This window comes from Callithrix jacchus, chromosome 2 (assembly GCF_049354715.1).
Source record: "Callithrix jacchus isolate 240 chromosome 2, calJac240_pri, whole genome shotgun sequence".
NCBI lineage: Eukaryota > Metazoa > Chordata > Mammalia > Primates > Cebidae > Callithrix > Callithrix jacchus.
This window is the reverse complement of record NC_133503.1, coordinates 147,346,061-147,372,301: the sequence shown is the minus strand read 5'-3', so window position 1 is coordinate 147,372,301 and position 26,241 is coordinate 147,346,061. Positions and strand designations below refer to the sequence as shown.

The window sequence follows — 26,241 nt, the reverse complement described above, 5'->3', positions numbered from 1 at the left end:
ATTTGTGACATTTTTAACGTGTATGCCCTATTCCCACTTAGGCCGAATACATCAAGCAATGGTAACATCTTTAAATGAAGATAATGAAAGTGTAACTGTTGAATGGATAGAAAATGGAGATACAAAAGGCAAAGAGGTAAGATCACTGGGTTAAATTGTATTCCTAGTCCTGCACTCAAGATTCTGAATGCAAAACAAAACAGTAAAGTACATAATGTTATTTAGTGCATATATTTTGATTATTCCTTGAAAACTTTCAAATGATTAAAAATTTTCACTTATAGGTAGATTCCACCTATGTCTCTTACGTGATTGCACATATCAATCTTGTTAATTATTTGATAAACATATTCTTGGCCAGGCATGGTGGCTTACACCTATAATCCCAGCACTTTGGGAGGCCAAGGCAGATAGATTACAAGGTCAGGAGTTCAAGACCAGCCTGGCCAATTTGGTGAAACCCCGTCTCTACTAAAAATACAAAAATTAGCTGGATGTGGTGATGTGCCTCTGTAGTCCCAGCTTCTCAGGAAGCTGAGGCAGGAGAATTGCTTTAATTTGGGAGGTGGAGGTTGCAATGAGTTGAGATCGTGCCACTGCACTCCAGCCTGGGCGACAGAGCAAGACTGCATCTCAAAAAAAAAAAATAAAAAATAAAAGTATTTTACCATAGCTCCATCTCAAAAAAAATAAAAAATAAAATTATTTTACCATGGCTCCGTCTCAAAAAATAAAATAAAATTATTTTACCCTAGCTCACACAATTTGAAAATATGCTATAATATTTAATTATGTGGTTCTATTGGTCACTGTGTAGTTAGCAGTTCATAGAGTCAAGACTGTAAAATGATATTTTAGGAGAGATTCTTTAAATTTGTGGATTATAATTCTAAATCTAGTTTGTAAGGCTAAGGCACTGTTGTTACTGTTTTGGTTTTTGTTTTTTGTTTTTTTTAGACAGGATCTTACTTTGTCACCCAGGCTGGAGTGCAGTGGCATGATCACGGCTTACTGCAGCCTTGACCTCCTGGGCTCAAATGATCCTCCCACCTATCTCCAGAGTAGCTCGGACTACTACAGAGTAGCTGCACTACCACACCTGTCTATTTTTTGTATTTTTTATAAAGATAGGGTTTCGCAATGTTGCCCAGGCTGTTCTCGGACTCCTGGGCTCAAGTGATCTGCCCACCTTGACCTCCCAAAGTGTTAAGATTACAGACATGAGCCACTACACCCAGCAGAGGTTCTGTAATCATTAGGCTAAAATAATTTAAGTTATTTACGATGTCAATTTATTTGAAAAATAAACGGTTAATTGTCAAAATATAGTCTCAAAAGACATATATGTGTCTGTTGTGAACAGATTGACCTGGAGAGCATCTTTTCACTTAACCCTGACCTTGTTCCTGATGAAGAAATTGAACCCAGCCCAGAAACACCTCCACCTCCAGCATCCTCAGCCAAAGTAAACAAAATTGTAAAGGTTAGTGATGAATATTCAGAGTGATCAATATCCCCCGCAAAACAGTGGGGGACAGTGGTGGGTATAGATATGCGTATGTTCTAGTTTGAAATTTGTGGACCGTGAAGAGTGTATTTTAAGTATTGATTAATTTTCTTTTTCTGCCATCCATATTCACATATGTGCATACATGTTTTCAAGGATTGAGGTTGTCTAATTCACAATTATGACAATTATTGGATAAGGTCTTAGAAATTTCTCACCTAATTAGGATTTTCATGAGACTAAGTTTCTCAGGAGATACAGATCAAAACCATTTGCTTGTTGGTATTTGTTGAATTAATATATATGCCTTTGACAAAAGCATAATAGCTGTTTCTTATGAATAATAACTGCCAACTCAGATAGTCTTTTGAAATTATAATTCTGCTATTTGTTTATTTATTTATTTTTTTGAGACGGAGTTTCACTCTTGTTACCCAGGCTGGAGTGCAATGGCGCGATCTCGGCTCACCGCAACCTCCGCCTCCTGGGTTCAGGCAATTCTCCTGCCTCAGCCTCCTGAGTAGCTAGTATTACAGGCACGTGCCACCGTGCTCAGCTAACTTTTTTGTATTCTTAGTAGAGACAGGGTTTCACCATGTTGACCAGGATGGTCTCGATATCTTGACCTCGTGATCCACCCGCCTCGGCCTCCCAAAGTGCTGGGATTACAGGGGTGAGATACCGCGCCCGGCCTGCTATTTGTTTATTAAAGAAAGATTGGAAATGATAGTGTAGTTTGCTGGTATATTATCTGTGGTGATATACCTTAAAACTGTGCTAAATCCTTCTAGCAGTTTCATCTTTATAAAAATTAAAAGCACATTATTCTTACTAGTTTTAAAGATAATACTCCTTTCTTTTTCTCAAGACCTTTCAGTATTAGAATTTTGTTTCAAAATATAACTCTTTTTCAAACAGGTTTATCGTAAAAGTTGTTGAATCTGCACTTCTTGGTGTTCAGTTCAACAATCATTTATTGTTTGTTTCGTTTTTTCTTATATTGTGTCAGATACTTTATATGACATGGCTTTCAGCCTTTAGGAACTTGAAATCTTTCAGGGAGGACATAGATAAGCATCTAAATATAGTATCATGGAAGCAACAAAATTTTGTTTTGTAAACTATGCAGATGAACATAAGGCATATTTTTAACTCATATAAAGTTTAATCATATTGAGAGTCACCACATAAAGATAATTAGCTGCCACTTGTAAATGGGTTGTTTTTCATATTCAGCTTCAAAATGAAAATCTTCATTGGAAGATCTTCATAGTTTATTCTTCCTGGCATATCATTAGTAACCTTTACCGTACATTAGAATTACCTGAAATAGAATAAATTAGTGTATTTTAAAAATAAATAGCATTTATTTTTTAAAATGTTAAAAAATATAAATCAGTATTTTTTTTTAAAATGGGGTTTCACCATGTTGGTCAAGCTGGTCTTGAACACCTGACCTCAGGTGATCTGCCCGCGTTGGCCTCCAAAATGCTTGGATTACAGGCGGTAGCCACCACACCTGGCCTAAATCAGTATTTTTTAAAATACTCATTTATGGGCCCCACTCCCAAGAATTCAGTTTTATTTTACCTAAAGGGAGGCCCTGGCATCAGTGTCCTCTTAATAGTACTAGTACTCATCTGATTTGAATGTGCAGCCAAGGTTAAGAACAACTACTTTGATATCTTTTTTTGATGTGAATAAAAGGAAGTATTCATGAATAAATTAGGGGACCAAAGGTTTGCTGCCTTAATCTGTATAGTATCCAAGTCTTTGAAACTTTTATGAAACCTTTTTAGGATAACTGACAATGCACATTTTATATTACTCTGATATTTCAGTTTAACCAAGGGGGTTCTAAGCTGTCTAGAACTACTATTTTATGACTTACCCCCTATTATTCAGAAATGACATTTATTACATAGTTTTACCAGCATAGTATGATGGTTAAAACACATATTATTTTGAAACTGCTTAACCTGTCTTTGTTTCAGTTTCCTCACCAATGATATGGGAATAGCAGTAGTAATGACCTCATAGGCTGTTGTAAAGAAGGTCCTTAGAGCGGTGCCTGGCTCATATTAATTCCTGAATATTTTTGGAGGGTAGGGGAAAATATATAAAGGAACTTGGATATTGATAGCATGAATAGTAGTTCATTAAGATTACCGTTTTTCTTCATTTTGTTTTATATTCTTGTATGTTTGCCTACTTTTGTTTAATTGAAAGAAGCTCAGATCATGATATATATGAGGAGTAAAGACAGAAAATATAATGAACATTTTTTCCTATCATAGAATCGACGGACTGTGGCTTCTATTAAGAATGAGCCTCCTCCAAGAGATAATAGAGGTAAAATAAAAATTTATCTCTTAATTTTGGCTGTTGATTTCTTAGTATGTTCCTGACAAGGTAAATCAAAAGTAAACATTACCCTCAATGTTGGTATTTATGTATTTATTTAAATTTCCTCTGGCTAATTTTAAGAGTTTTTTTTTTTTTAAGATAGGGTCTTGCTCTGTCACCCAGACTGGAATACAGTGGCATGAACACAGCTCACTACAGCCTTGACCTCCCAGGGTCAAATGATCCTCCTGTCTCAGCCTCACGTGTGGCCGGGACCACAAGCATGTGCCTCCATGCTCACCTAATTTTTTTAATTTTTTGTAGAGACAGTCTCTCCATGTTGCCCAGGCTGGTCTTGAACTGCTGTGCTCTAGTGATGTTCCTGCCTTGGCCTTCCAGAGTGTTTACAGGGATTATTGGTGTGAGCCATCGTGCCCAGCGTGGTGTCTTCCTGAATTCCTAATATAATATGTTAATACTGAAAAATGATTTTGTCTGGTGTGGTGGCTCATGCCACTTTGGGAGGCTGAGGCGGGTGGATCACCTGAGGTCATAGTTCAAGACCATTCTTGTCAGCATGGTGATGCCCCGTCTCTACTAAAAATACAGAAAATTATCCAGATGTGGTGGCAGTGCCTGTAATCTCAGCTACTCAGGAGACTGAGGTAGGAGAAGTGCTTGAACCCGGAAAGCAGGGGTTGCAATAAGCCGAGATTGCACCACTGCACTCCAGCCTGGGTAGCAGAGTAAGACTCTGTCTCCAAGAAAAGAAAAAAGAAAGAAAAATGATTTTTGTGTGTGTGTGTGTGTGTGACAGAGTTTCGCTCTTGTTACCCAGGCTGGAGTGCAATGGTGCCATCTTGGCTCACCGCAACCTCTGCCTCCTGGATTCAGGCAATTTTCCTGCCTCAGCCTCCTGAGTAGCTGGGATTACAGGCACACGCCACCATGCCCAGCTAATTTTTTGTATTTTTACTAGAGATGGGTTTCACCATGTTGACCAGGATGGTCTCAATCTCTTGACCTCGTGATCCACCCGCCTCGGCCTCCCAAAGTGCTGGGATTACAAGCGTGAGCCACCGCGCCTGGCAGAAAAAATGATTTTTAAAATTTATGGGATGATGGCTTGGCACAGTGGCTCACCCCTGTAATCCCAGCACTTTGGGAGGCTGAAGCAGGCTGATCACCTGAGGTCAGAAGTTCAAGACCATCCTGGCCAACATGGTGGACCCCGTCTCTACTAAAAATATAAAATTAGCCAAGTGCAGTGGCACACACCTATAGTCTCAGCTACCCAGGATGCTGAGGCAAAAGGATCACCTGAACCTGGAAGGCAGAGGTTACAGTGAGATGAGATTGTATTACTGCACTCCGGCCTGGGCAATAGAGTGAGACTCTGTCTCAAAAAAATAAATAAATAAAATAACAAAATAAAATAAAATGTATAGGATAAATATGAAACTATAAAATGCAATTTTTAATTCATCGTATTTACTAAATAATTTTGTAAATTCAAGAAGAGTATCATGAGAAAGAAAGGAACGGGGGAAAATTACTTGGCCGATTTCACTAGCTAAAGAAAAGTTTAACAGACCTAAAAATTGTGTAATTAACTGAAGTCTCCCATATATTTTCAGCCAGGACGTGAAAAGGATAATGGATTTATTTTCTACTGTTTAGTGGTTCAGAATTTTCTGGTAGTATTGTTTCTCTGGGTGTGTGTGGATGGACAGAAGTATTAAAGGAGAGGTTGGAAGTAGAGGAACAGTCCTTCAGTTTAAACACTATCTTTAGAGTCTTGTGCAAATTTATATTTCTTTTAAATTTTGATAATTATATTTAATTTTATATTCCTTTTTCCTCTTTTATAATATTTACAGTGGGAAATCCTCTGCTGAAGATTTGCATATTTGAGGAGCAAAGAGTGGGATTTGGAATATAAATAGGGTTGAAGAATTCTAAGTTGTTACTCTCTCTATATGTCTGATTAGTGTAAATTTTTACAAATGAGAATGCATGTAAAACATATTTTACACACATATTTAAGGATTTCTTTGCAGTTTAAAGTTTAAGACATGGAAGGGTTCACATATTTATTTTTTTTCTTCAAATTTATATCTTAAAGGATTATTAAAAATCAAGCTTGGCTTGGGTTTTTAATGTAAATTATTTAGATTGAGTTTTGTAGCTAATATTACATTGGTGAAAGCTAAGTCTGCACTTACTACTTTAAAAGCCTCTTTTAGCTTATGTCAGTTTGTTGAACAGAATTGATTTATTATAAACTATATTGTATTTTACATATATAAATAGAACACTTGGCAACTTACTAATTAACTTTTAAGTATCAGGTTTTGGGGATATCTCTTCCTTTTACTAAAGTTAACTTTTACTAATTTTCTATCCTGAATTTAATTTTTTTTTTTTTTTACTTATAGTGGTTGGTTCTGCACGTGCACGGCCCAGTCAGTTTCCTGAACAGTCTTCCTCTGCACAACAGAATGGTAGTGTTTCAGATATATCTCCAGTTCAAGCTGCAAAAAAGGAATTTGGACCCCCTTGTATGTAAATTATGTATCAAGGATTCAGTCATTTTAGGCATACATGTATTCTCTCTTGGTCATCCTTTTAAGTCCTCAAATACTAAACAGTCTAAATACAAGCTTGATTGCAGATTTTATTTTACTACTCTGGAAAATTTAACTTATTTTTTATTCGTTTAGTCTGTTGAGTTTTTTAATGTATATTTTGGAGCAAAATTTTTCTGTGAAATTATAGCAATGTTTCAGTTTGAGTTTGAAATTCTGAGCAGATGATAATTTGTCAGATTTATAGAAGAAAGTCTTGTGCCTCCTTGATTCTTTCAATTCAAAGATCTGTATTTCTAAACCAAGAGATGACATGTATCAATATGTTTGAGTCATTTTTCTGGATTCCCATCTGTACGTTGTCCTATCTTAGTTTTGGTAAAGCAGCTCATTAAATAAGGCTCACATAGTTGTTATAGACATGCTTTGTCACTGTGTACCTGTTGTGTATGTGTGGTGAAGTTATACATAAAAAATTTTAACATATATACTCTAAAAAAGAAAACTATACTTCTACAGCTCATCTTTTCTTTTCAGCACGTAGAAAATCTAATTGTGTGAAAGAAGTAGAAAAACTGCAAGAAAAACGAGAAAAAAGGAGACTGCAACAGCAAGAACTTAGAGAAAAGAGAGCCCAGGTTCGTGCCATAAACATATATTTTGTTTATGTACCAGCTAAAGATTAGATCATATCAGTGAAAATGATTCATCAGTGAAAAAAATAATGAAGGCATATTTTGGAGAATTTTAAGAATTCTTTAAATTGATATTAAGGAATAATATGAGCTCTTGTGAAAATAAGTTACCATAACAAATTTTTACTACATTGTCCTTTTCATGTTTTATGGGTATGTGTTAACCCTAAAATTTGTTCCATTAAGAAAAAGCCATTGTGTTACAGAATTCTAATGTGTATAATATAACCTTCAAGAATTTTTATTTTAAAAATACCTAAAATTACATTGGAAAAAATATCCAGTTAAAGTGCTTGATTAAACTGTACATTTTATTACTGTTTTTCTGATTAATAAGTTCACATGTCATAGTGAAAGGGGGGAGATTCCTTGTGTTTTGATTTATGCCGCATATGAAGAGTGGACCTGTATTGTATCCCTCTTGTGGTCCACTTCATATGGTAGCAAGACTGTTTAATAGCAGTGGGAAAATTGCATAGAGAACTGGTCTTTTACCATTCTACAGGTTTTTACATATTAGACATTTTGTTACTATACATGTAACTTCACCATTGTGCTGGTATGGCATCTGTTACATTCTTAAAACTACTTTTCTATAATAAAACATCAGGATTATTCAATAGTATGTTCAAATGCCCTTAATCATGTTAAACTACCAGTTCAGATATTGTGTTGTGGAATTGTGGACCTAGTATTATAACCAAACTGAATGAATCAGCTTTTATCCGAAAGTGACCTTAGAATGACTAATTGGGTTTTGAAATAAAGAATAAAACATATTATCTACTAATACTTAGCATAGATGCCACCTGGTGTTTCCTGTGGGTACTTCATAATACTTACACATCTCTCTGTGATCTCTTAATTCTCACTTCACAGTCTGCTTCTCAGTTGACATAGGTGGTATTATTTCCTAGAAGAAGGTTAATTGAAAGTAAGTTTCAGTAACAGTTTGTAATTTAGTTGCATTCAAAACAAATCTGAATATGATGTATGAAAAAAATCTGACTTCTTAGAATGATTAATAATGTATTGTTGAAGGCTAGGAGAGGTTGTTGACTATTGCTATTTGTATATTAATCCGAATTTTCTGTTTTGAAGCCAAATAAATTGTAGTCACCATTCAAAAAATTGAATTTTAAAGATTTTTAAAGAATGATCTTGGCTTCTGATTCCTTTAAGTTCTATGTTTTGTCCATTTGGGGCAGCAATGTCATGACTTAGTATTTTTTAGAGGGTCAGCAGAAATAGAAAATGAAGATAAATGAACCCATATTTATACTTTGCTGAAACACTGGATTAAATTAGAAGGTGAATCTGATTAAATGAATTTTCCTAGAATTTTGACTTTTCTAGAGTTATTTGCCAGTGGTTAACATCAGCATTATTTCTCTATTGCTTCTTTGTATAGGATAATTAAGGTATATGTATAACAGATGGATTTTTGAAATAGATAAACGGTAAATTCAATGAAGATTCTTTACTTTGGAGTTAACAGAATGCATGCAAACTAAGAGAATTGTTTGTTTGTTTTAGAATTGTTTTTTAATATGAAAGTTATTCAGAGCTTATTATGAAATCACAACTATGAAACTGTATTTTCAGTTTGAGTTTGAGCTTGGTTATGACAAATAGCACAATCTATTTTAATTTTAATTTTCAAACCACGTATAACAAATGCAACAAATACATTATTGTAACTATAATAAATGGTGAATTCTCTCTGTCTTCTAATAGGATGTTGATGCTACAAACCCAAATTATGAAATTATGTGTATGATCAGAGACTTTAGAGGAAGTTTGGATTATAGACCATTAACAACAGCAGATCCTGTAAGCTTCTTTGTAAACCATTATTCTGGAACTTTCTATGCCTCAAATAAAAACATGGGTTCGACACTTGCTAAATTCATATTGTATTTAGCTATGTAGTTTTTCCTGTCCTTACGCTTGCTTATTCCGCATAATTTAAGGAGAAAATCAAGAAATAATTCACATTAATGCTCATTTCCCATAATTTGATATATGAGATATGCTGCCTATAGAGATGTCCTTCTCAAAGCAAAGCCTCCCTGTCTTGGAAGGGCAGAGCAACACTTAAAGGAATGATAGCAGAAGACCCACTTTCCTTTCTGACCGTCAGTTATACCTTGATCTCAATTCCAAGCTTATCTTTGTCTTAGGCTGTAGGTCCCACCAACATTTCTAATTTACTATTAGTAATTTGTTAGTTTTCAGTGTATTCTGGCTTTTAACAGTAAGCATTGGTTGTTGAGGGCTGCAATGGACTAGAAATCTAGAACTGGAAAAAGTCCTCTGCTCTTATTATTCCTTTCCTATTGAGGAATGAGAATTCACTGGACAGGGGATGCTTTTTTTTTTTGAGATGGAGTGTCACTCCATTGCCCAGTCTGAAGTGCAACAGCTTAATCTTGGCTCATCGCAACCTCCACCTCTCGGGTTCAAGCGATTCTCCTATCTCAGCCTCTGGAGTAAGTGGGACTATAGGCACCTGCCACCACGCCCAGCTAATTTTTGTATTTTTAGTAGAGACAAGGTTTTACCTTGTTGGTCAGGCTGGTCTGGAACTCCTGACCTCAGGTGATCCACCCACCTCAGCCTCCCAAAGTGCTGGGATTACATGTGTGAGCCACTGCACCTGGCCAGGAGTCATTTTATAACTAAATGAAACTTACAAAAAATAATCCATCTGCCATAGCATATACAGAATGTGTTAGTTACCAAAACAAAACATTTGTGTTAGATAGATGTATTATACAGAATTTAATAGAATTATTCATAATACTTGTATCCCACATATTTTAGGCCTCGCTATTTCTTCATATGTTGCACTTACTATATTGGAGCTCACACTTTAGGACAGGAATTGGCACACATTTTCTGCAAGGGTCCTTAGCTTTGGAGCTATATGGTCTTTGTCACAACTACTGAACTGTGCTATTAGATTGTAAAAGCAACCATAGACAATACATAAATGATGGGTATAACATTTGTTTCAATCGATGTGTCTCAGTAAAACTTTGCAGAAGCAGGTAGTAGCTAAATTAGGCCCACAGGCCATGCTTTGCCAATCCTTGCTTTAGTTTAATTATTATTAAAGGGAGGCATGTATTGGGAACAAAAATTTTGCATAAGAATTGGTGTATTTATAAAATAGTTCAAATTACTTAGCTTAGTAATCTTCTGATAATCCTGTTTCTTGCTGGTAGTTTTCTTTGCAAGCAACTTCCCCTATGATTAGCCTGAAAATATGTCACTTATTAGGATAATACAGCCTTTTTTTTTTTTTTTCTTTTTTGAGACAGAATCTTCTCTGTTGCCCAGGCTGGAGCGTGGTGGCAGGATCTCTGCCTCCTGGGTCAGGCAATTCTTGTGCCTGAGGCACCTGAGTAGCTGGAATTACAGACGTGAACCACCATGCCCAGCTAGTTTTTGTATTTTAGTGGAGACAGAATTTTACCATGTTGGCTGAGCTGGTCTCGAACTCATGACCTCAAGTGTTCCACACACCTTAGCCTCCCAAAGTGCTAGGATTACCCACCATGCCTGGCATCACAGCATTTTTTTGTTTTGTTTTGTTTTGTTTTGTTTGTCCTAACACGGAATCTCACTCTGTTTACCAGGCTGGTGGGCAGCGGCACAATCTCAGCCCACTGTAATCTCCGCCTCCCGGGTTCAAGCGATTCTCCCACCTCAGCTTCCCGAGTAGCTGGGACTATAGGCATGCCTCACCACTCCTGGTTAATTTTTGTATTTTTAGTAGAGATGGAGTTTCTCCATGTTGGCCAGGCTGCTCTTGAACTCCTGACGTCAGGTGATCTGCCCACCTCAGCCTTCCAAAGTGCTGGAATTACAGGAGTGAGCCACCACGCCTGGCCTCCTCATGGCTTCTTAATGTGAACGTAATGCTCCTCACAACGGTAGTACCCTTTACACAAAATTATTTCCTAAGGCAGTGGTTTTCCAAATAACAAAATATTTATTTGGAAATAATATTTCACTACACTCAGAATTTTAGAAGTAATTATATCTGACAACCATTAAAATTTGTGCAAAGCTAATTTGTTTTTGTTTGTGTGTTTTGTTTTTGAAACTGAATCTTGCTCTGTCACCAGGCTGGAGTGCAGTGGCGCAATCTCAGCTCCCTGCAACTTCTGCCTCCTGGGTTCTAGTGATTCTTCTGCCTCAACCTCCCGTGTAGCTGGGACCATAGGCGCGCACCACCATATCCGGCTAATTTTTGTATTTTTAGTAGAGACAGGGTTTTACCGTGTTGGCCAGATGGTCTTGATCTCTTGACCTCATGATCCACGCACCTCAGCCTCCCAAAGTGTTTGGGATTACAGGTGTGAGCCACTGTGCCCAGCAGCTAATTTGTTTTTTAAGCTTACCTATCATTTACACTATGTATAAATTTCTAAAACCCTGGGGAAATATTACATAATGACTTTTCTGTGTTTTACATGACACTGGTAATCACTGAAATAAAATACTTTTTAATTCTAGATTGATGAACATAGGATATGTGTGTGTGTAAGAAAACGACCACTCAATAAAAAAGGTATGACACTTAATGAGCTCTAATAAAAGATTGCTTTTATCTGATTTATAATGTATTTTTATAATAGCAAATCAAATTGGTTTGGAAAAATGTAAATTATTTCATTTGTATGTAACCATTATGCAGATTTCTATGGCTAAACTTGTTGGTTTGTTACTTCTCTGAATCATTGCCGTTCCAAGTCTTGCTTCACAGAAATCTTGATGTTGTTTTTACTTGGCTATTGAAATACTTTGTCATAGTGAGTTGCATATTTATGGGATATTATCTTTATATATACAGAACTTACTACTTGTATCTTAATTCTTACTACTTAGAATAATTTTTGTACATGAACTCAAATGCTGTGAAAATTATTGGGCATTAATTTTTGTTTATTTTTTTTAGAAACTCAAATGAAAGATCTTGATGTAATCACAATTCCTAGTAAAGATGTTGTGATGGTACATGAACCAAAACAAAAAGTAGATTTAACAAGGTACCTAGAAAACCAAACGTTTCGTTTTGATTATGCCTTTGATGACTCAGCTCCTAATGAAATGGTTTACAGGTAGGTAAATTCATTTTAAATCGGAATTTTGTGCTTATGCCATGTGGTCATCCACACCCTGAACTTTACATTGATTGGGGGAAGTTTTTTCAGCAGTGCAATAATGCTTTTTTATTCTGAGTTTAAACAAAGAGAATGTAATAAAATGCTGTAATGAATATTAACATTTGATGTCTTTAATGCTTCCCCAAATCATAGTTTTCATTGCTACTTGCTATTTAGTTTATTACATATATATGTAATATATGTATATTTGTGTTATATATTTATATATAAATGTATGATATTTGTATAATTTGTGTGAGATATATATATACACACACACATATATATATATATATATATATATATATATATACATGTGTGATAAAAATATCTCACACAAATCATGTATATGGCTAAGAAATTTCTGGAAAATGTTATAACCTCTAGGAGTAGGATGTAATCAGAAGAGGACTTTTAATTTTTACCTTTTAATCTCTGTACTAGTGAAGAAACTTGAAATGCTGTTTGAGGCACAGTCTTGCTCTGTTGCCCAGGCTGAAGTGCAGTGGCACAGTCACAGCTCACTGCAGCGTGTACCTCCTGGGCTCAAGTGATCCTCCCATCTCAGCCTTCTGAGTAGCTGGGACCACAGGCATGCACCACCACACCCAGCTAATTTTTGTACTTTTTGTAGAGTTGAGGTTTCGCCATATTGTCCAAGCTGACCTCAGATGCTTGAGCTCAAGCAATCTGCCCGCCTTAGCCTCCAAAAGTGCTGGGATTACAGGCATGAGCCACTATTATGCCTGGCCAAAACATGTTATCAGTAAATTATTAATTTGCCTAAATCTGTATTTAGTATGTATTGTCACTTCTGGCAAAAAAGTTATATAAATCTACTTGCATTTAAATTTGTCATATTTAAGCTTGGAGATAGTTTTAGTACATTAGATTCTTCTGTGTTTTTTGTATTCAACTTACAAAGAATTCAATTTACATATATTATACATTGGTATTTTAAAAATCCCAAATTTTTATGCCTGATTTAGATTTTCATACATAAGTTTGCAAACATTCATTTGTAGTCATTATAACATCAGTTTTAGCAGAATTGTTATTTTGGTTTATCTAGGAATAGAACTGTCTTTGTAATTGCTTGAATGCTATGTCTGGTTGCCCTTTTTCATAAAAATGCCTAGAAGGGAGAAAATTAGAGTTAATAAGACTAAGAATTGAAGGTGTTACAAATGAAATACTTTTGAAATCAACTCCTCTGTCTTCACCAAGTAAACTGACTAGTCAGTTGTAATTTAAAAAAAGGATGAAATTAAAGAACATATGAATGCTAGGTAGAGAGATTTGTGAAGAATGTGTTTAAAGGGGAGTCTTAATTGTTTATTGTAGAATTTTTTTTAGCTTTCTGAAGAGTCCTCTCTTTCTCTTCATTTGCTCTTTCTACTCCTGCCTCATAAAATATAAGTTTGACTTTTATAATAGTTTTTAAGAAATAATCACAGATACAGGCTTGTTTCTGTGTGTATGATTTAGGAAACATTGTGTTTTCACCCTGTATTTATGCTGCTTAACTTTATCAATATGTATCCTTCTCCTCTGTCTCTTATATTTAACTATTTTGGATTGAGGAGTTACATGTTTTTTGTAGGGGAAGGTTGGGAGGTGGGGTTTGATCTAACTACTTAGCAGGCTAATCTCTAGTTCTGTTTGAACAGAACTTTTTTCTACTCTTTTTATTCTATACTTCAGTTTTGCCTTTTAGAAAACAAAACAAAGACAGCAGTTATATAACATGTTCTACTTGTAGATCTGTTTTCCATCATACCTTTTTTTTTTTCCAAGAGTTAAGTTCTTGTTGCCCAGGCTGGAGTTCAATAGCTTAATCTCCAATCACTGAAACCTCTGCCTCCCAGGTTCAAGCGACTCTCCTGCCTCAGCCTCCTGAGTAGCTGGGATTACAGGCATGTGCCACCACGCTCAGCTAATTTTGTATATTTAGTAGAGATGGGGTTTTACCATGTTGGTTAGGCGGGAACTCCTGACCTCGAGTGATCCACCCACCTCAGCCTCCCAAAGTGCTGGGATTACAAGTGTGAGCCACCGCACCCAGCCTTCATCAGACTTTTTAGTGCTCTGCTTAGTGAAAAAGTACTTCTTACCCTTTCCCACCTTTTTTTTTTTTTTGAGACGGAGTTTCGCTCTTGTTACCCAGGCTGGAGTGCAAAGGCGCCATCTCGGCTCACCGCAACCTCCGCCTCCTGGGTTCAGGCAATTCTCCTGCCTCAGCCTCCTGAGTAGCTGGGATTACAGGCACGCGCCACCATGCCCAGCTAATTTTTTGTATTTTTTAGTAGAGACGGGGTTTCACCATGTTGACCAGGATGGTCTCGATCTGTTGACCTCGTGATCCACCCGCCTCGGCCTCCTAAAGTGCTGGAATTACAGGCTTGACCCACCGCGCCCAGCCCCTTTCCCACCTTTTTATTTTAACTCTAGCAGTGGGTTATACCAATATGTTTGAAATATAATTTGAACCATAATATTTAGGTGTATCCTTTTCCTAAATTGAGACTGTCAACTTATTAATAGAATTCAGTGTCCTATACGTACAACTTAATATTCTTTTTCCTGAAATACAAATTACTTGTCTACATTCAAGGTAGTCATCATTTTTCTATTATTTAGATGGTCTAAAGATATTATTTTTGCATTTTTTTTCCTCTATTAGCTTTTTAAAACCACTCTTGTTTATTCTGTTTCTGTTGAAATTATAATACTTTTTGTTTGTTTTTATTGTATATGCCTTATTGTCACCATTGTTTATTACAGAAATGTTGCTTAAAATATTTTGTATTACTCAGCATTACTTTTATTCATCTAAATATTGGTGACATATTCTGACTGATGCATTTTATTTTTAAGGTTTACTGCTCGACCACTAGTGGAAACTATATTTGAAAGGGGAATGGCTACATGCTTTGCTTATGGGCAGACTGGAAGTGGAAAAACTCATGTAAGTAATTTATTAAAATTATATACTGATATGAAGCTACAGTTTCTTTTCCCTATTGCTTAATTCTGAGACCTAAATTCTTAAGAGTTATTCCTGAGTAATGTCTGTAATTTATTTTCTTTTTAAAATACAGACTATGGGTGGTGACTTTTCAGGAAAGAACCAAGATTGTTCAAAAGGAATTTATGCATTAGCAGGTAACTGTCTTTTTCCATATAATTTGGAATAATATTCTTAGGTAATATTCAGGTAGCTTTGAAATAAGGCTTTAAAATATTGCCCAGAAACTATAATGCGATATTGACTATCAATTAAAGGTTATTAGATTACTTGAAAAGAACTGTAAGATTATATTCACAGGATTAAAAAAAAGAAGAAGAAAGAACTGTAGGCTGGGCACAGTGGCACACCTGTAATTCCTGCACTTTGGGAGGCCAACATGGGTGGATCACTTGAGGTCAGGAGTTCAATAACAGGCTGGCCAACATGGAGAAAATACAAAAAAAAAAAAAAAATTAGCTGGGTGTGGTGGTGGGTGCTTGTAATCCCAGCTATTCGGGAGGCTGAGGCAGAATAATCATTTGAACCCAGAAAGCAGAGGTTACAGTGAGCCAAGATCACGCCACTGCACTCCAGCCTGGGCAAGAGTGAGACTCTGTCTCAAAAAAAAAAAAAAACTGTTCAGGTGTGATGGCTTGCACCTGTAATCCCAGCATTTTGGGAGGCCAAGGTGGGTGGATCACAAGGTCCAGAGTTCAAGACCAGCCTGGCCAATATGGTGAAACCCCATCTCTACTAAAAGTACAAAAATTAGCTGGATGTAGAGTCATACACCCTGTATAGTCCTAGCTACTTGGGAAGCTGAGGCAAGAGAATTGTTGCTTGAACATGGGAGGCAGAGATTGCAGTGAGCTGAGATTGCGCCACTGCACTCCAGCCTGGGCAACAGAGCAAGACTGTCTCACACACACAAAAAAAAAGAACTGTAAGATTGATTTTTAGGGGCAGAAATCTTGATTATATTTATCAATGTATTCTAGCACGTTGTTGGAGATTAGTATGAATTGTTGAATTTCTGAATTTTAAAAAGCTACTAGGTATGGTATGAGAATAACCTCATTATGACCACCTGTAATTTTATGCTATTTATAAATCTAAATATATATATATGTAGCACCCTTTTATGGAATGTGAGAGTAGCTTCTATTAATAGTATTTTTTTGTAAAATTAATATTCACTGTAGTTCTTATTTTTATTATTGATACTATCATTCTAGGTAAAGATTAACTGATTCTTCTAGAAATAGAAAATTTGCATTCCTTTTTAAAATATTTGTTGCATCTCAATTTTCTGTATATGAAATTCTTGACAGCTCGAGATGTCTTTTTAATGCTAAAGAAGCCAAACTATAAGAAGCTAGAACTTCAAGTATATGCAACCTTCTTTGAAATTTATAGTGGAAAGGTAAGTGGGAACTTTTTTAATTTTTCAAACTGTGGCGCTATATATATTAATAAAATTTTCAATTTTAACCATCTTTAAGTTCAGTGGCATTAAATACACACATTGTTGTGCAGCCTTTACCACCATAATTTATGTGTATTTAGAATTTTTTTTTTTTTTTAAATGGAGTCTCGCTTTGTCACCTAGGCCGGAGTGCAGTGGCACGATCTACCTCCTGGGTTCAAGTGATTCTCCTGCTCCCGCCTCCCAAGTAGCTAACACTACAGGCACCTGTCACCATGCCTGGCTTAATTTCTTTTTTTTTTTTTTATTTTATATTTTTAGTAGAGATGGGGTTTCACCATGTTGGCTAGGCTGATCTTGAACTCTTGACCTTGTGATCCACACGCCTCCACCTCCCAAAGTGCTGGGATTACAGGCATGAGCCACTGCACCCAGCCAGAACTTTTATATTAGAATTTTTGTTATGAGATTGTTAAAAAATGTCCTTTGAAACTTTTCAACTTCAAGGTTGAGAATTCTTACTCTAATTATTATTTTAATCTCTGAAATAATTTTTAAACTCTGGGTGACTCTTTTTTTTTTTTTTTTTTTTGAGACGGAGTTTCACTCTTGTTACCCAGGCTGGAGTGCAATGGCACAATCTCAGCTCACCGCAACCTCCGCCTCCTGGGTTCAGGCAATTCTCCTGCCTCAGCCTCCTGAGTAACTGGGATTACAGGCACGCGCCACCATGCCCAGCTAATTTTTTGTATTTTTAGTAGAGACGGGGTTTCACCATGTTGACTTGGATGGTCTCAATCTCTTGACCTCGTGATCCACCCGCCTCGGCCTCCCAAAGTGCTGGGATTACAGGCGTGAGCCACCGCGCCCGGCCCTGGGTGACTCCTTTTTATAGAACTAATATTTTAATTGCCACAGGATCTTGTGCTGTCATCCATGCTGGAGCTCCATGCTGGAGCTCAGTCTCCTGAACTCAAGTGAGCTTCCTTCCTCAGCCTTCCCTAGTACCTGCTACTATAGGCATGCACCACCATGCCCAGCTAATTTTTTTTTTTAACATAGATAAGGTTTCACTATGTTGTCTAGGCCAGTTTTGAACTCCTGAGCTCAAGCCATCCTCCAGCCTCAGCCTCCCAAAATGCTGGGATTAGAGGTGTGAGCCATTGTGCCTTGCCTCTTTTTTACTTTAAAGCTAGTTTTCTAATTTGAATATTATTTTCCATAGGTGTTTGACTTACTAAATAGGAAAACAAAATTAAGAGTTCTAGAAGATGGAAAACAGCAGGTTCAAGTTGTGGGATTACAGGAACGGGAGGTCAAATGTGTTGAAGATGTGCTGAAACTCATTGACATAGGCAACAGTTGCAGGTAAATCTCATTTTGATTAAGGAAGGAAACTTGAGTTTTAGAAACTTTGGTTGTAGAGTAACAAACAAGGATGTTATCTGTCACTACATCTTGGAAGTAAAAATCATTGTTCATAAAAACTTTTGTAAATGTGAGTGACAATTATATTGATACTATATTACAAATATATTAAAAATATGCCAGATTAAGTGTTACCACTCAGTGTGTCTCATCTGTATTTAAAAGAAGAAAACTAGTTAAATAGGCATTTGTTGATGCTGTTGTTTTAATGAAAATAATGTGGCTTGAACATGTAAATTGAAGTTTTTAATGTATCAAGTTGTCCTTAATCATGTTGTAGAACATCCGGTCAAACATCTGCAAATGCACATTCATCTCGGAGCCATGCAGTGTTTCAGATTATTCTTAGAAGGAAAGGAAAACTACATGGCAAATTTTCTCTCATTGATTTGGCTGGAAATGAAAGAGGAGCTGATACTTCCAGTGCGGACAGGCAAACTAGGCTTGAAGGTGCTGAAATTAATAAAAGCCTTTTAGCACTCAAGGTAAATAAAATGTATTTAATCATGAAAGGTCTTTTGCTTTTGATTTTAATTTTCTTTACAAAATTGCCAAATAACAGTACTTGTTTTACCTAATAAAAAGAGAGGTTTTCAAAATTCAGATGCTTATAACTTACAGTGTGATTTTATCATACCCAGAATTTTTCCTTGCACACGTTCTTTATTCTTTTTAGACAGGATAAAAGGATATGTGAGTTGGTAGGTCAGTTCTGAAGCTACATAGGTAGACTCCAAAGGGTCTTAATTAGTCATATTTTCTAGGAGGAGGGCAACGAACCACTGAATTAAGCTAAGAAATAGTTTCTCAGAAAAACGTGGAATGGCTTTCAGAAAGTTAGACCAGGTCATTATATCTTTTCCTTGAGTAGAAAAGCAAAGGTTAGAAAGACTATAATAAAGCATCTGTGTTTTTTTCTTTGGAGTGCCATGTTAAGAAATTAACTTTTTACAGTTATCCTACATAGTTTCTAGAAATATCTCTTGGAAGAATAAAGTAGGTTTTTTGTTGTCATTTTTTTTTTCTTGAATTAGAATTTATGGGAACATTTACACTACACTTTAAAACTGTCCGCCCGGCTCGGTGGCTCATGCCTATAATCACAGCACTTTGGAAGGCCGAGGAGGGCAGATAGCCTGAGGTCAGGAGTTCAAAACCAGCCTGGTCAACATGTATTCTCTACTAAAAATACAAGCCAGGCATGGTAGTGGGCACCTGTAATCCCAGCTACTTGGGAGGCTGAGGCAGGAGAATCGCTTGAACCCGGGAGGTAGAGGTTGCAGTGAGCTGAAATTGCACCACTACACTTTAGCCTGGGTGGCAGAGCAAGACTGCATCTCAAAAACAAAAAAAACAAAACAAAACAAAAACAGTTAGTAGAATGTTCACAGCTGATCACACCTTAAATGTTAAAATCATAGTGAGAGACCTTTTAAAATACATTAGTTAAGATTCCCCTTTATAAGAAAGACTAATCTGTGAGACTTGGTTTCTTAATTTTCAGGAGTGCATCAGAGCCTTAGGTAGAAATAAACCTCATACTCCTTTCCGTGCAAGTAAACTCACTCAGGTGTTAAGAGATTCTTTCATAGGTGAAAACTCTCGTACCTGCATGGTAAGTTTATGTTTATTTTTTATTTATTTTAATCCTGAAGGAATAAATACATACTATTTATGGAAAATGTATATGTTAATGAGTCATTTGAATCCTTCTATTATGAGTGATACAGTGATATTTAAGATGTGGTCCCTGCCAGTCTGATAGAGAGGATGCGTGTTATGAATGAATGTAGAGACTAGCTTCTGTTAAGTTCTTCTGAAGATTACCTAAACTCTTATCTCCCCTGGACAGTAGCTGGAATTAAAAGTTTTGTTTTGTCCTTTTAGACTTAGCTATGTTGCCTATAGTGTGCCTTGTGTATGTCTGGGTCAGGAATCAGCTAGGGATTTGGGCAGTTGATATGTAAAAGTTTGTCCCAGAAGGGAGAGTATAGCACTTGCCCTTCTGGGAGAAACTTCACTTTTCAGCTGCTGTGATCTTCCCTCCCACAGTATATCCTTCAATTTTTTAACCAGAGAGACTGCAAGTTTTCAATCAAGTTTTAGTTGCCCTGTGTGACAGCAGCAGAGCTTGCCCTCTGTCAAAAAGCTGTTAAAAAAAAAAAGTTGAGTGGAGTGGGGGTCAGTCAGTACTAGTCCCTTCTAGGTGTTAACCTCCTCCATTTCTGCTCAGAGTTTCTATTTTAACTAGACTTTATTATCTGATTATAGATATAAGCAAATTATCTTTGAGTTGAGATATGATTAATATGTCTTTATTTTTAAATAACTATGGTAAGATTAGACCTAAATGAGCTGAATGTCAGTATTACTGTCTTGGTCATTTATAACTTTTTTTTTACCTTTATGGTTTTTTTCCCCCCTGTAGATTGCCACGATCTCTCCAGGAATGGCATCCTGTGAAAATACTCTTAATACATTAAGATATGCAAACAGGTATGAGAGATGGTTCTCCATTTTGAAATTTGAGGGGAGTAAAGCAGTATGTAGTATAATTTAATATCCGATAGGGAAAATCTTACTACATTGTTCTTTCAATTTTCAAAAAAAAAAATGTTTTGCATATTATTCCTTAAGATGATATGTAGAATCATTTTGTCAAATTCTAAAAATAAGTAGAAATGTGTAATTTGGGAAGAGATTGATAACTTTAGTTAAATTGGTCTTTTTATCCTAGAGCAAGGTTTCCATTTCACTGTTTTATTTCCTAATACTTTACTACATTTAAATCATGCAGATTCTTCCTACTACATTAAGACTCTGAAGTAAGTGAATATCAAGGGACCAGTTTGTATTTCTTGAATTGTTTTGTTATATGTTACAGATTATTCCTGATAATATTAAATGCTATATATGGGGAATCTAGGATTTGAGTAAGAAGTGATAGCACATTTCTTTCTGGCATTCCTTTTTTTAAATTTATTTCATTTTATTATATGAGACAGAGTCTCATTCTGTTACCCAGTCTGGAGCGAAGGGGCACGATCTTGGCTCACTGCAACCTCTGCTTCCCAGGTTCAAGCAATTGTTTTGCCTCAGCCTCCTGGGTGGCTGCGACCAGAGGCATGCACCACCACTCATGGCTAATTTTTGTATTTTTAGTAGAGGCAGGATTTCATCATGTTGGCCAGGCTGGTCTTGAATTCCTGATTTCAGGTGATCCACCAGCCTCCCAAAGTGCTGGGATTACAGGTGTGAGCCACCTCGCCTTGCCCTTTCTGGTATTCTATATGGGTTGCATTTTGTTACTCATATTAATAGTCTTATAAACATAAATGGATAACTGAGTTATTACAGATAGAAGGACAGAATGCATTATAGACTACTAAAGCAGTTTATTCTGTGTAGCCATGAAATACCTTTGGAACTTTGAATCATAATGGGCATATTTATATTTGATCCATAGATTTTTTTTAACACTGCTCTTTAGTAACTTTATTTACCACTGCTCTTATTTTGAATGACTGTTTAGTGTTAAATTTCTCTTCTCAAATGTTACATTTGTGATTTTAACCTAGAGACAAAAGTCCTCTTTGTAGTCCATGTCTAGTATAGCAGTTCTCTTAATTTTGCTAAGTATCTGTCTGTCCTTTTTCTTTGTTTTAATTACAGTGGAAATGTTATTTTCTTGATCCTTTACTAAAATGTAAAATACATATGCATATAGAAAAGTACCTAAAATATAACTGAATAATTAAATGGATAATGGATACTTATAAAGTGAAAACTCCTGCCATTGGTTTGGGAAAGAGAGCATTATTGGCCCCCAAAAGGTTCCCCATGTGCTCCTTCCTGATCACAATCCTGAATAACATGCCTTATTCATTTATCTCTATCCTGATGTAACCCATGTCCTAACTTCTGTGGAATACTTTTCTCGTTTTCTTCTTTAAAAAATAATTTTACGCTGGGTGCAGTGGCACGTGCCTGTAGTCCCAGCTACTTGGGAGGCTGAGGTGGGAGGATTGCTTGAGCCCAGGAGTTCTGGGCTGTAGTGTGCCATGCTGATCACACTGCATTAAGTTGGGGATCAGTATGGTGACCTCCCAGGAGCAGGGGACCACCAGGTTGTCTAAGGAGGGGTGAACTGGCCCAGGTCAGAAATGGAGCAGGTCAAAACTCCCGTGCTGATTAGTAGTGGGATTGCACCTGTGAATAGCCACTGCACTCCAGCCTGGGCAACATAGCAAGACCTCATCTCTAAAAAATAATAATAATAATAATAATTTTACTATCTATGAATGTATCTCTGAGTACATAGATAGCTGTATTTGAACATTACACAAATGCTATAACCCCCCCATTTTTTTTTTTTTTTTTTTGCATCTTGTTTCTTTTGTTTTAACTAAAGAGATTTTTTTAATGGTAGTAAACACTGTTGGAGAGTATAAACCTATTAAGCTTTTGTAAAAAGGTATTAAAATATAATCACTTCTTTAAAAATGTAATAGGGTCAGGCATGGTGGCTTACACCTTTAATCTCAGTGCTTTTGGTGGCCCAGGCAGGCAGATTGCTTGGGCCCAGAAATTTGAGACCAGCATCATCAACATGGTGAAACCCCATCTCTACAGGAAATTTAAAAATTAGCCTGGCGTGGTCGCACATATCTGTAGTCCTAGCCACTCAGGGGGCTAAGGCAAGAGGATTACTTGAACCAGGGATGTTGAGGCTACAGTGAGTTATGATTGTACCACTGCACTCCAGCCTGGGCAACAGAGAAGACCTTGTCTTAAAAAAAAAAAAAGTAATAGAACATTTCTAAATATGAAATATTGTATTTTCTAAATTTAATCTCTTTTAAAGTTTGAATTATGAGCTCCTAGCTGCAAATTCTTATTGTGTTAGTTGTTATTGATATTGGTAATTCACATTTTTTATATATGGGATTTTTATCATTAAAATGCTTCTTATTTCAAAATTATGCATGAGAAAGGTGAGGAACAGCAGAGTGTAGTAGATGCTTGCCATGTTGTAGAATTAAAACCCCTCTGTTTCTTAAGATTTGAGACTGTAAAAGATTCCTCCCTAATACTGTGAAAATGCTATATCTAGCTGTTCCTCTAGTTCACTTAGGTCCAAGTAAAATGTTTTAACCTACTATTATATCTTGTAACTCACTTGCAACATGACTAACCATTTGGGACACTGTATTAATCTGTTCTCACACTGCTACGAAGGAATACCCGAGACTGGGTAATTACGAAGGTTTAATTAACTCACAGTTCATCATGGCCGCAGAGACCTCAGAAAACTTAGAGTCATAGTGGAAGGTGAAGGGGAAGCAAGGCACCTTCCCAAGGTGGCAGGAAGGAGAAGAGCCAAGCAAAGTGAGGAAGAGCCTTCTATAAAACAACCAGATCTTGTGAGAACTCACTATCACGAGAACAGCATGGAGGAAATTGCCTCCGATCATTCAGTTGCCTCTACCTGGTCTCTCCCTTGACACATGGAGATTATGGAAATTATAATTCAAGATGAGATTTGGGTGGAGACACAAAGCCTCACCATATCAGATATGTAATCTTTTCCATTTTATTCCAAATCTCTTGGAATAAAGATTTTCAACCTCCCTTGATACCAATGTTTTATGACTTTAAGAGTCAATAACTTCATTTTATTTTTTTTAACAGCAAAGAGAATTTCTTTCTTTTATACTAAATCTGCCTCAGTTTATTTAGGTCAGTACTTTGAGGTGGTGGGTAGGTGGCATTACATTAAAATTTCTATTGTTTTTTTTTTTTTAAAGTAAATGAATGGTTTTGCTGTAAAAATTTCCATATTTTTAGGAAACCATTTTTCTTAAGTATTTAAACTTTTTTTGTATTTAAGTCATAGCTTAGTAATTGAAGTGTTATTTCTTGGGATGAAATAAATGTAATACCTTCCTCACTGCTTGATGGTAGCAAAGTCTCAGGAAAGTTACTAACCTCTGTCTGTCCATATTTCCTCATCTTTAGAATGGAGAGTTAATGACCATGTCCATCTTAAAGGATTGTTTTTGAGGAGGGACCTATGTCAGATGTTCAGCACAGTGCCTGAAATATATTAAGTGTATGAATTGTTATTGTTATGGCTACTTTAGTGAGCAGTTCTGTCTTAAAAATTCAGTTAGACAAATGTCAAAGCAGTGTTTTTTTTTAATATCCTTATATTAGTCAAAATAATATACTTTGAAAGTTTTTTATGGGGATTGTGGGATAGTTTGTTAACAGTACACATTACTGGTAGTAATTAAGTTGACAAGTCCAGTTGCAATCAGATGACAATTAGAAATTTTTTTTTTGAGATGGAGTTTTGCTCTTGTTACCCAGGCTGGAGTGCAATGGTGCCATCTCGGCTCACAGCAACCTCCACCTCCTGGGTTCAGGCAATTCTCCTCCCTCAGCCTCCTGAGTAGCTGGGACTACAGGCATGCGTCACCATGCCCAGCTAATTTTTTGTATTTTTAGTAGAGATGGGGTTTCACCATGTTGACCAGAATGGTCTCAATCTCTTGACCTCGTGATCCACCCGCTTCAGCCTCCAAAAGGGCTGGGATTACAGGCGTGAGCCTCTGCACCCGGCCCAACAATTAGAAATATTTATTTATTTACTTACTTACTTATGACAGAGTCTTGCCGTGTCACTGAGGCTGGAGTGCAGTGGCATGATCTCGGCTCACTGCAGCCTCTGACTCCATGGTTCAGGCGATTCTCCTGACTCAGCCTCCCAAGTAGCTGGGATTACAGGCACCTGTCACTATGCCCAGCTAATTTTTTTGTATTTTTAGTAGACACGGAGTTTCACCATGTTGGCCAGGCTAGTCTCGAACTCTTGACCTTAAGTGATCTGCCTGCCTTGGCCACCCAAGGTGCTGGGATTACAGGCGTGAGCCCTGCACACAGCCAGACAATTAAAGATATTTTAGAGGAGCATACAGGGGAAAACTTTCAGAGTAGAAGAAATGGTTGTCCCAAGGAAAAAAAAATTACAGGATATATGAGAAACAGACAGTGATCTCTGTCCTGTAGCAGAGATATTTACTCTTCGGGTAATGAAAGACGTTACAATGATTGGGTCTTGGGTAGAAGAGTGATTAAAGTGATTAGGAGCTTTTAGTAACATATTTGAAGAATATGATTCTTGTACATACTATAGTTTGGCTTGGGCAAGAGAGCTTTGGACAGAGGAAAAAATGTGTAGATGAAGTTAATAGGGTGTCTAAATTAAAATACTTAGACAAGAAATGGGGTGGAAGTGATAATAGTTGTATTAGAAATTTGGATTTTTCAGGCCAGACACAGTAGTTCATGCCTGTAATCCCAATACTTTGGGAGGCCAAGGCAGGAGGATCATTTGAGTCCAGGAGTTTGAGACCAGCCTGAGCAACATAATAAGACCCCATCTCTACAAAAAATAAAAAAATAGCTGGGGATGGTGGTGCCATGACACTGGTTGTTCCAGCTGAGATTAAGGTAAAGGCTGAGGTGGGAGGATCACTTGACCCCAGGAGGTCAAGGCTGTAGTGAACCGTGATTGAGCCACTACAGTATAGCCTGGGTTATACAGTGAGACCTTAGCTCAAAAAGAAAGGCTAGGTGCAGTGTCTTATGCCTGTAATCCTAGCACTTTAGGAGGCTGAGGCGGGCGGATCACAAGGTCAAGAGATCAAGACCATCCTGGCCAACATGGTGAAACCCCGTCTCTACTAAAAATACAAAAATTAGCCGGGCATGGTGGTGCACGCCTTTAATCCCAGCTACTCGGGAGGCTGAGGCAGGAGAAAAGCTTGAACCCAGGAGGCAGAGGTTGCAGTGAGCCAAGATTGTGCCATTGAATTCTAGCCTGGTGACAGAGTGAGACTGCATCTCAACAAAACCCAGAAAAAAAAAAAACAAAAAAAAAAGATATTTGGATTTTTCAGCATGTATGGTAAATAAACTTTGAAGGATGAAGGGCAGATGAATCCAATATTGAACGTTTGACAGTAGCTATTACCAATAGCTTAGAGAAAAACTGATAGT

The 26,241-nt window shown here is 36.8% G+C and overlaps 1 protein-coding gene across 8 annotated transcripts in view; it reads left to right on the top strand.

The window, feature by feature from the left end:
* KIF2A (kinesin family member 2A) overlaps positions 1 to 26,241 on the top strand; it is an 84,823-nt gene that overhangs the window by 37,772 nt on the left and 20,810 nt on the right. For 4 of the 8 annotated variants that reach the window (XM_003732336.6, XM_008992010.5, XM_035291526.3 and 1 more), the window contains exons 2-16: positions 42 to 136; positions 1,364 to 1,483; positions 3,805 to 3,859; positions 6,292 to 6,357; positions 6,979 to 7,079; positions 8,874 to 8,969; positions 11,664 to 11,718; positions 12,106 to 12,268; positions 15,191 to 15,281; positions 15,415 to 15,478; positions 16,655 to 16,746; positions 17,975 to 18,117; positions 18,458 to 18,662; positions 19,682 to 19,792; positions 20,606 to 20,673. In XM_003732336.6, coding sequence (XP_003732384.1) covers positions 42 to 136; positions 1,364 to 1,483; positions 3,805 to 3,859; positions 6,292 to 6,357; positions 6,979 to 7,079; positions 8,874 to 8,969; positions 11,664 to 11,718; positions 12,106 to 12,268; positions 15,191 to 15,281; positions 15,415 to 15,478; positions 16,655 to 16,746; positions 17,975 to 18,117; positions 18,458 to 18,662; positions 19,682 to 19,792; positions 20,606 to 20,673 — 1,525 coding nt within the window. Of the gene's footprint in view, positions 1 to 41; positions 137 to 1,363; positions 1,484 to 3,804; positions 3,860 to 6,291; positions 6,415 to 6,978; positions 7,080 to 8,873; positions 8,970 to 11,663; positions 11,719 to 12,105; positions 12,269 to 15,190; positions 15,282 to 15,414; positions 15,479 to 16,654; positions 16,747 to 17,974; positions 18,118 to 18,457; positions 18,663 to 19,681; positions 19,793 to 20,605; positions 20,674 to 26,241 lie in introns of all 8 variants that reach the window. The other 4 variants (XM_002744922.6, XM_002744921.6, XM_035291524.3 and 1 more) reach the window with 1 other exon arrangement.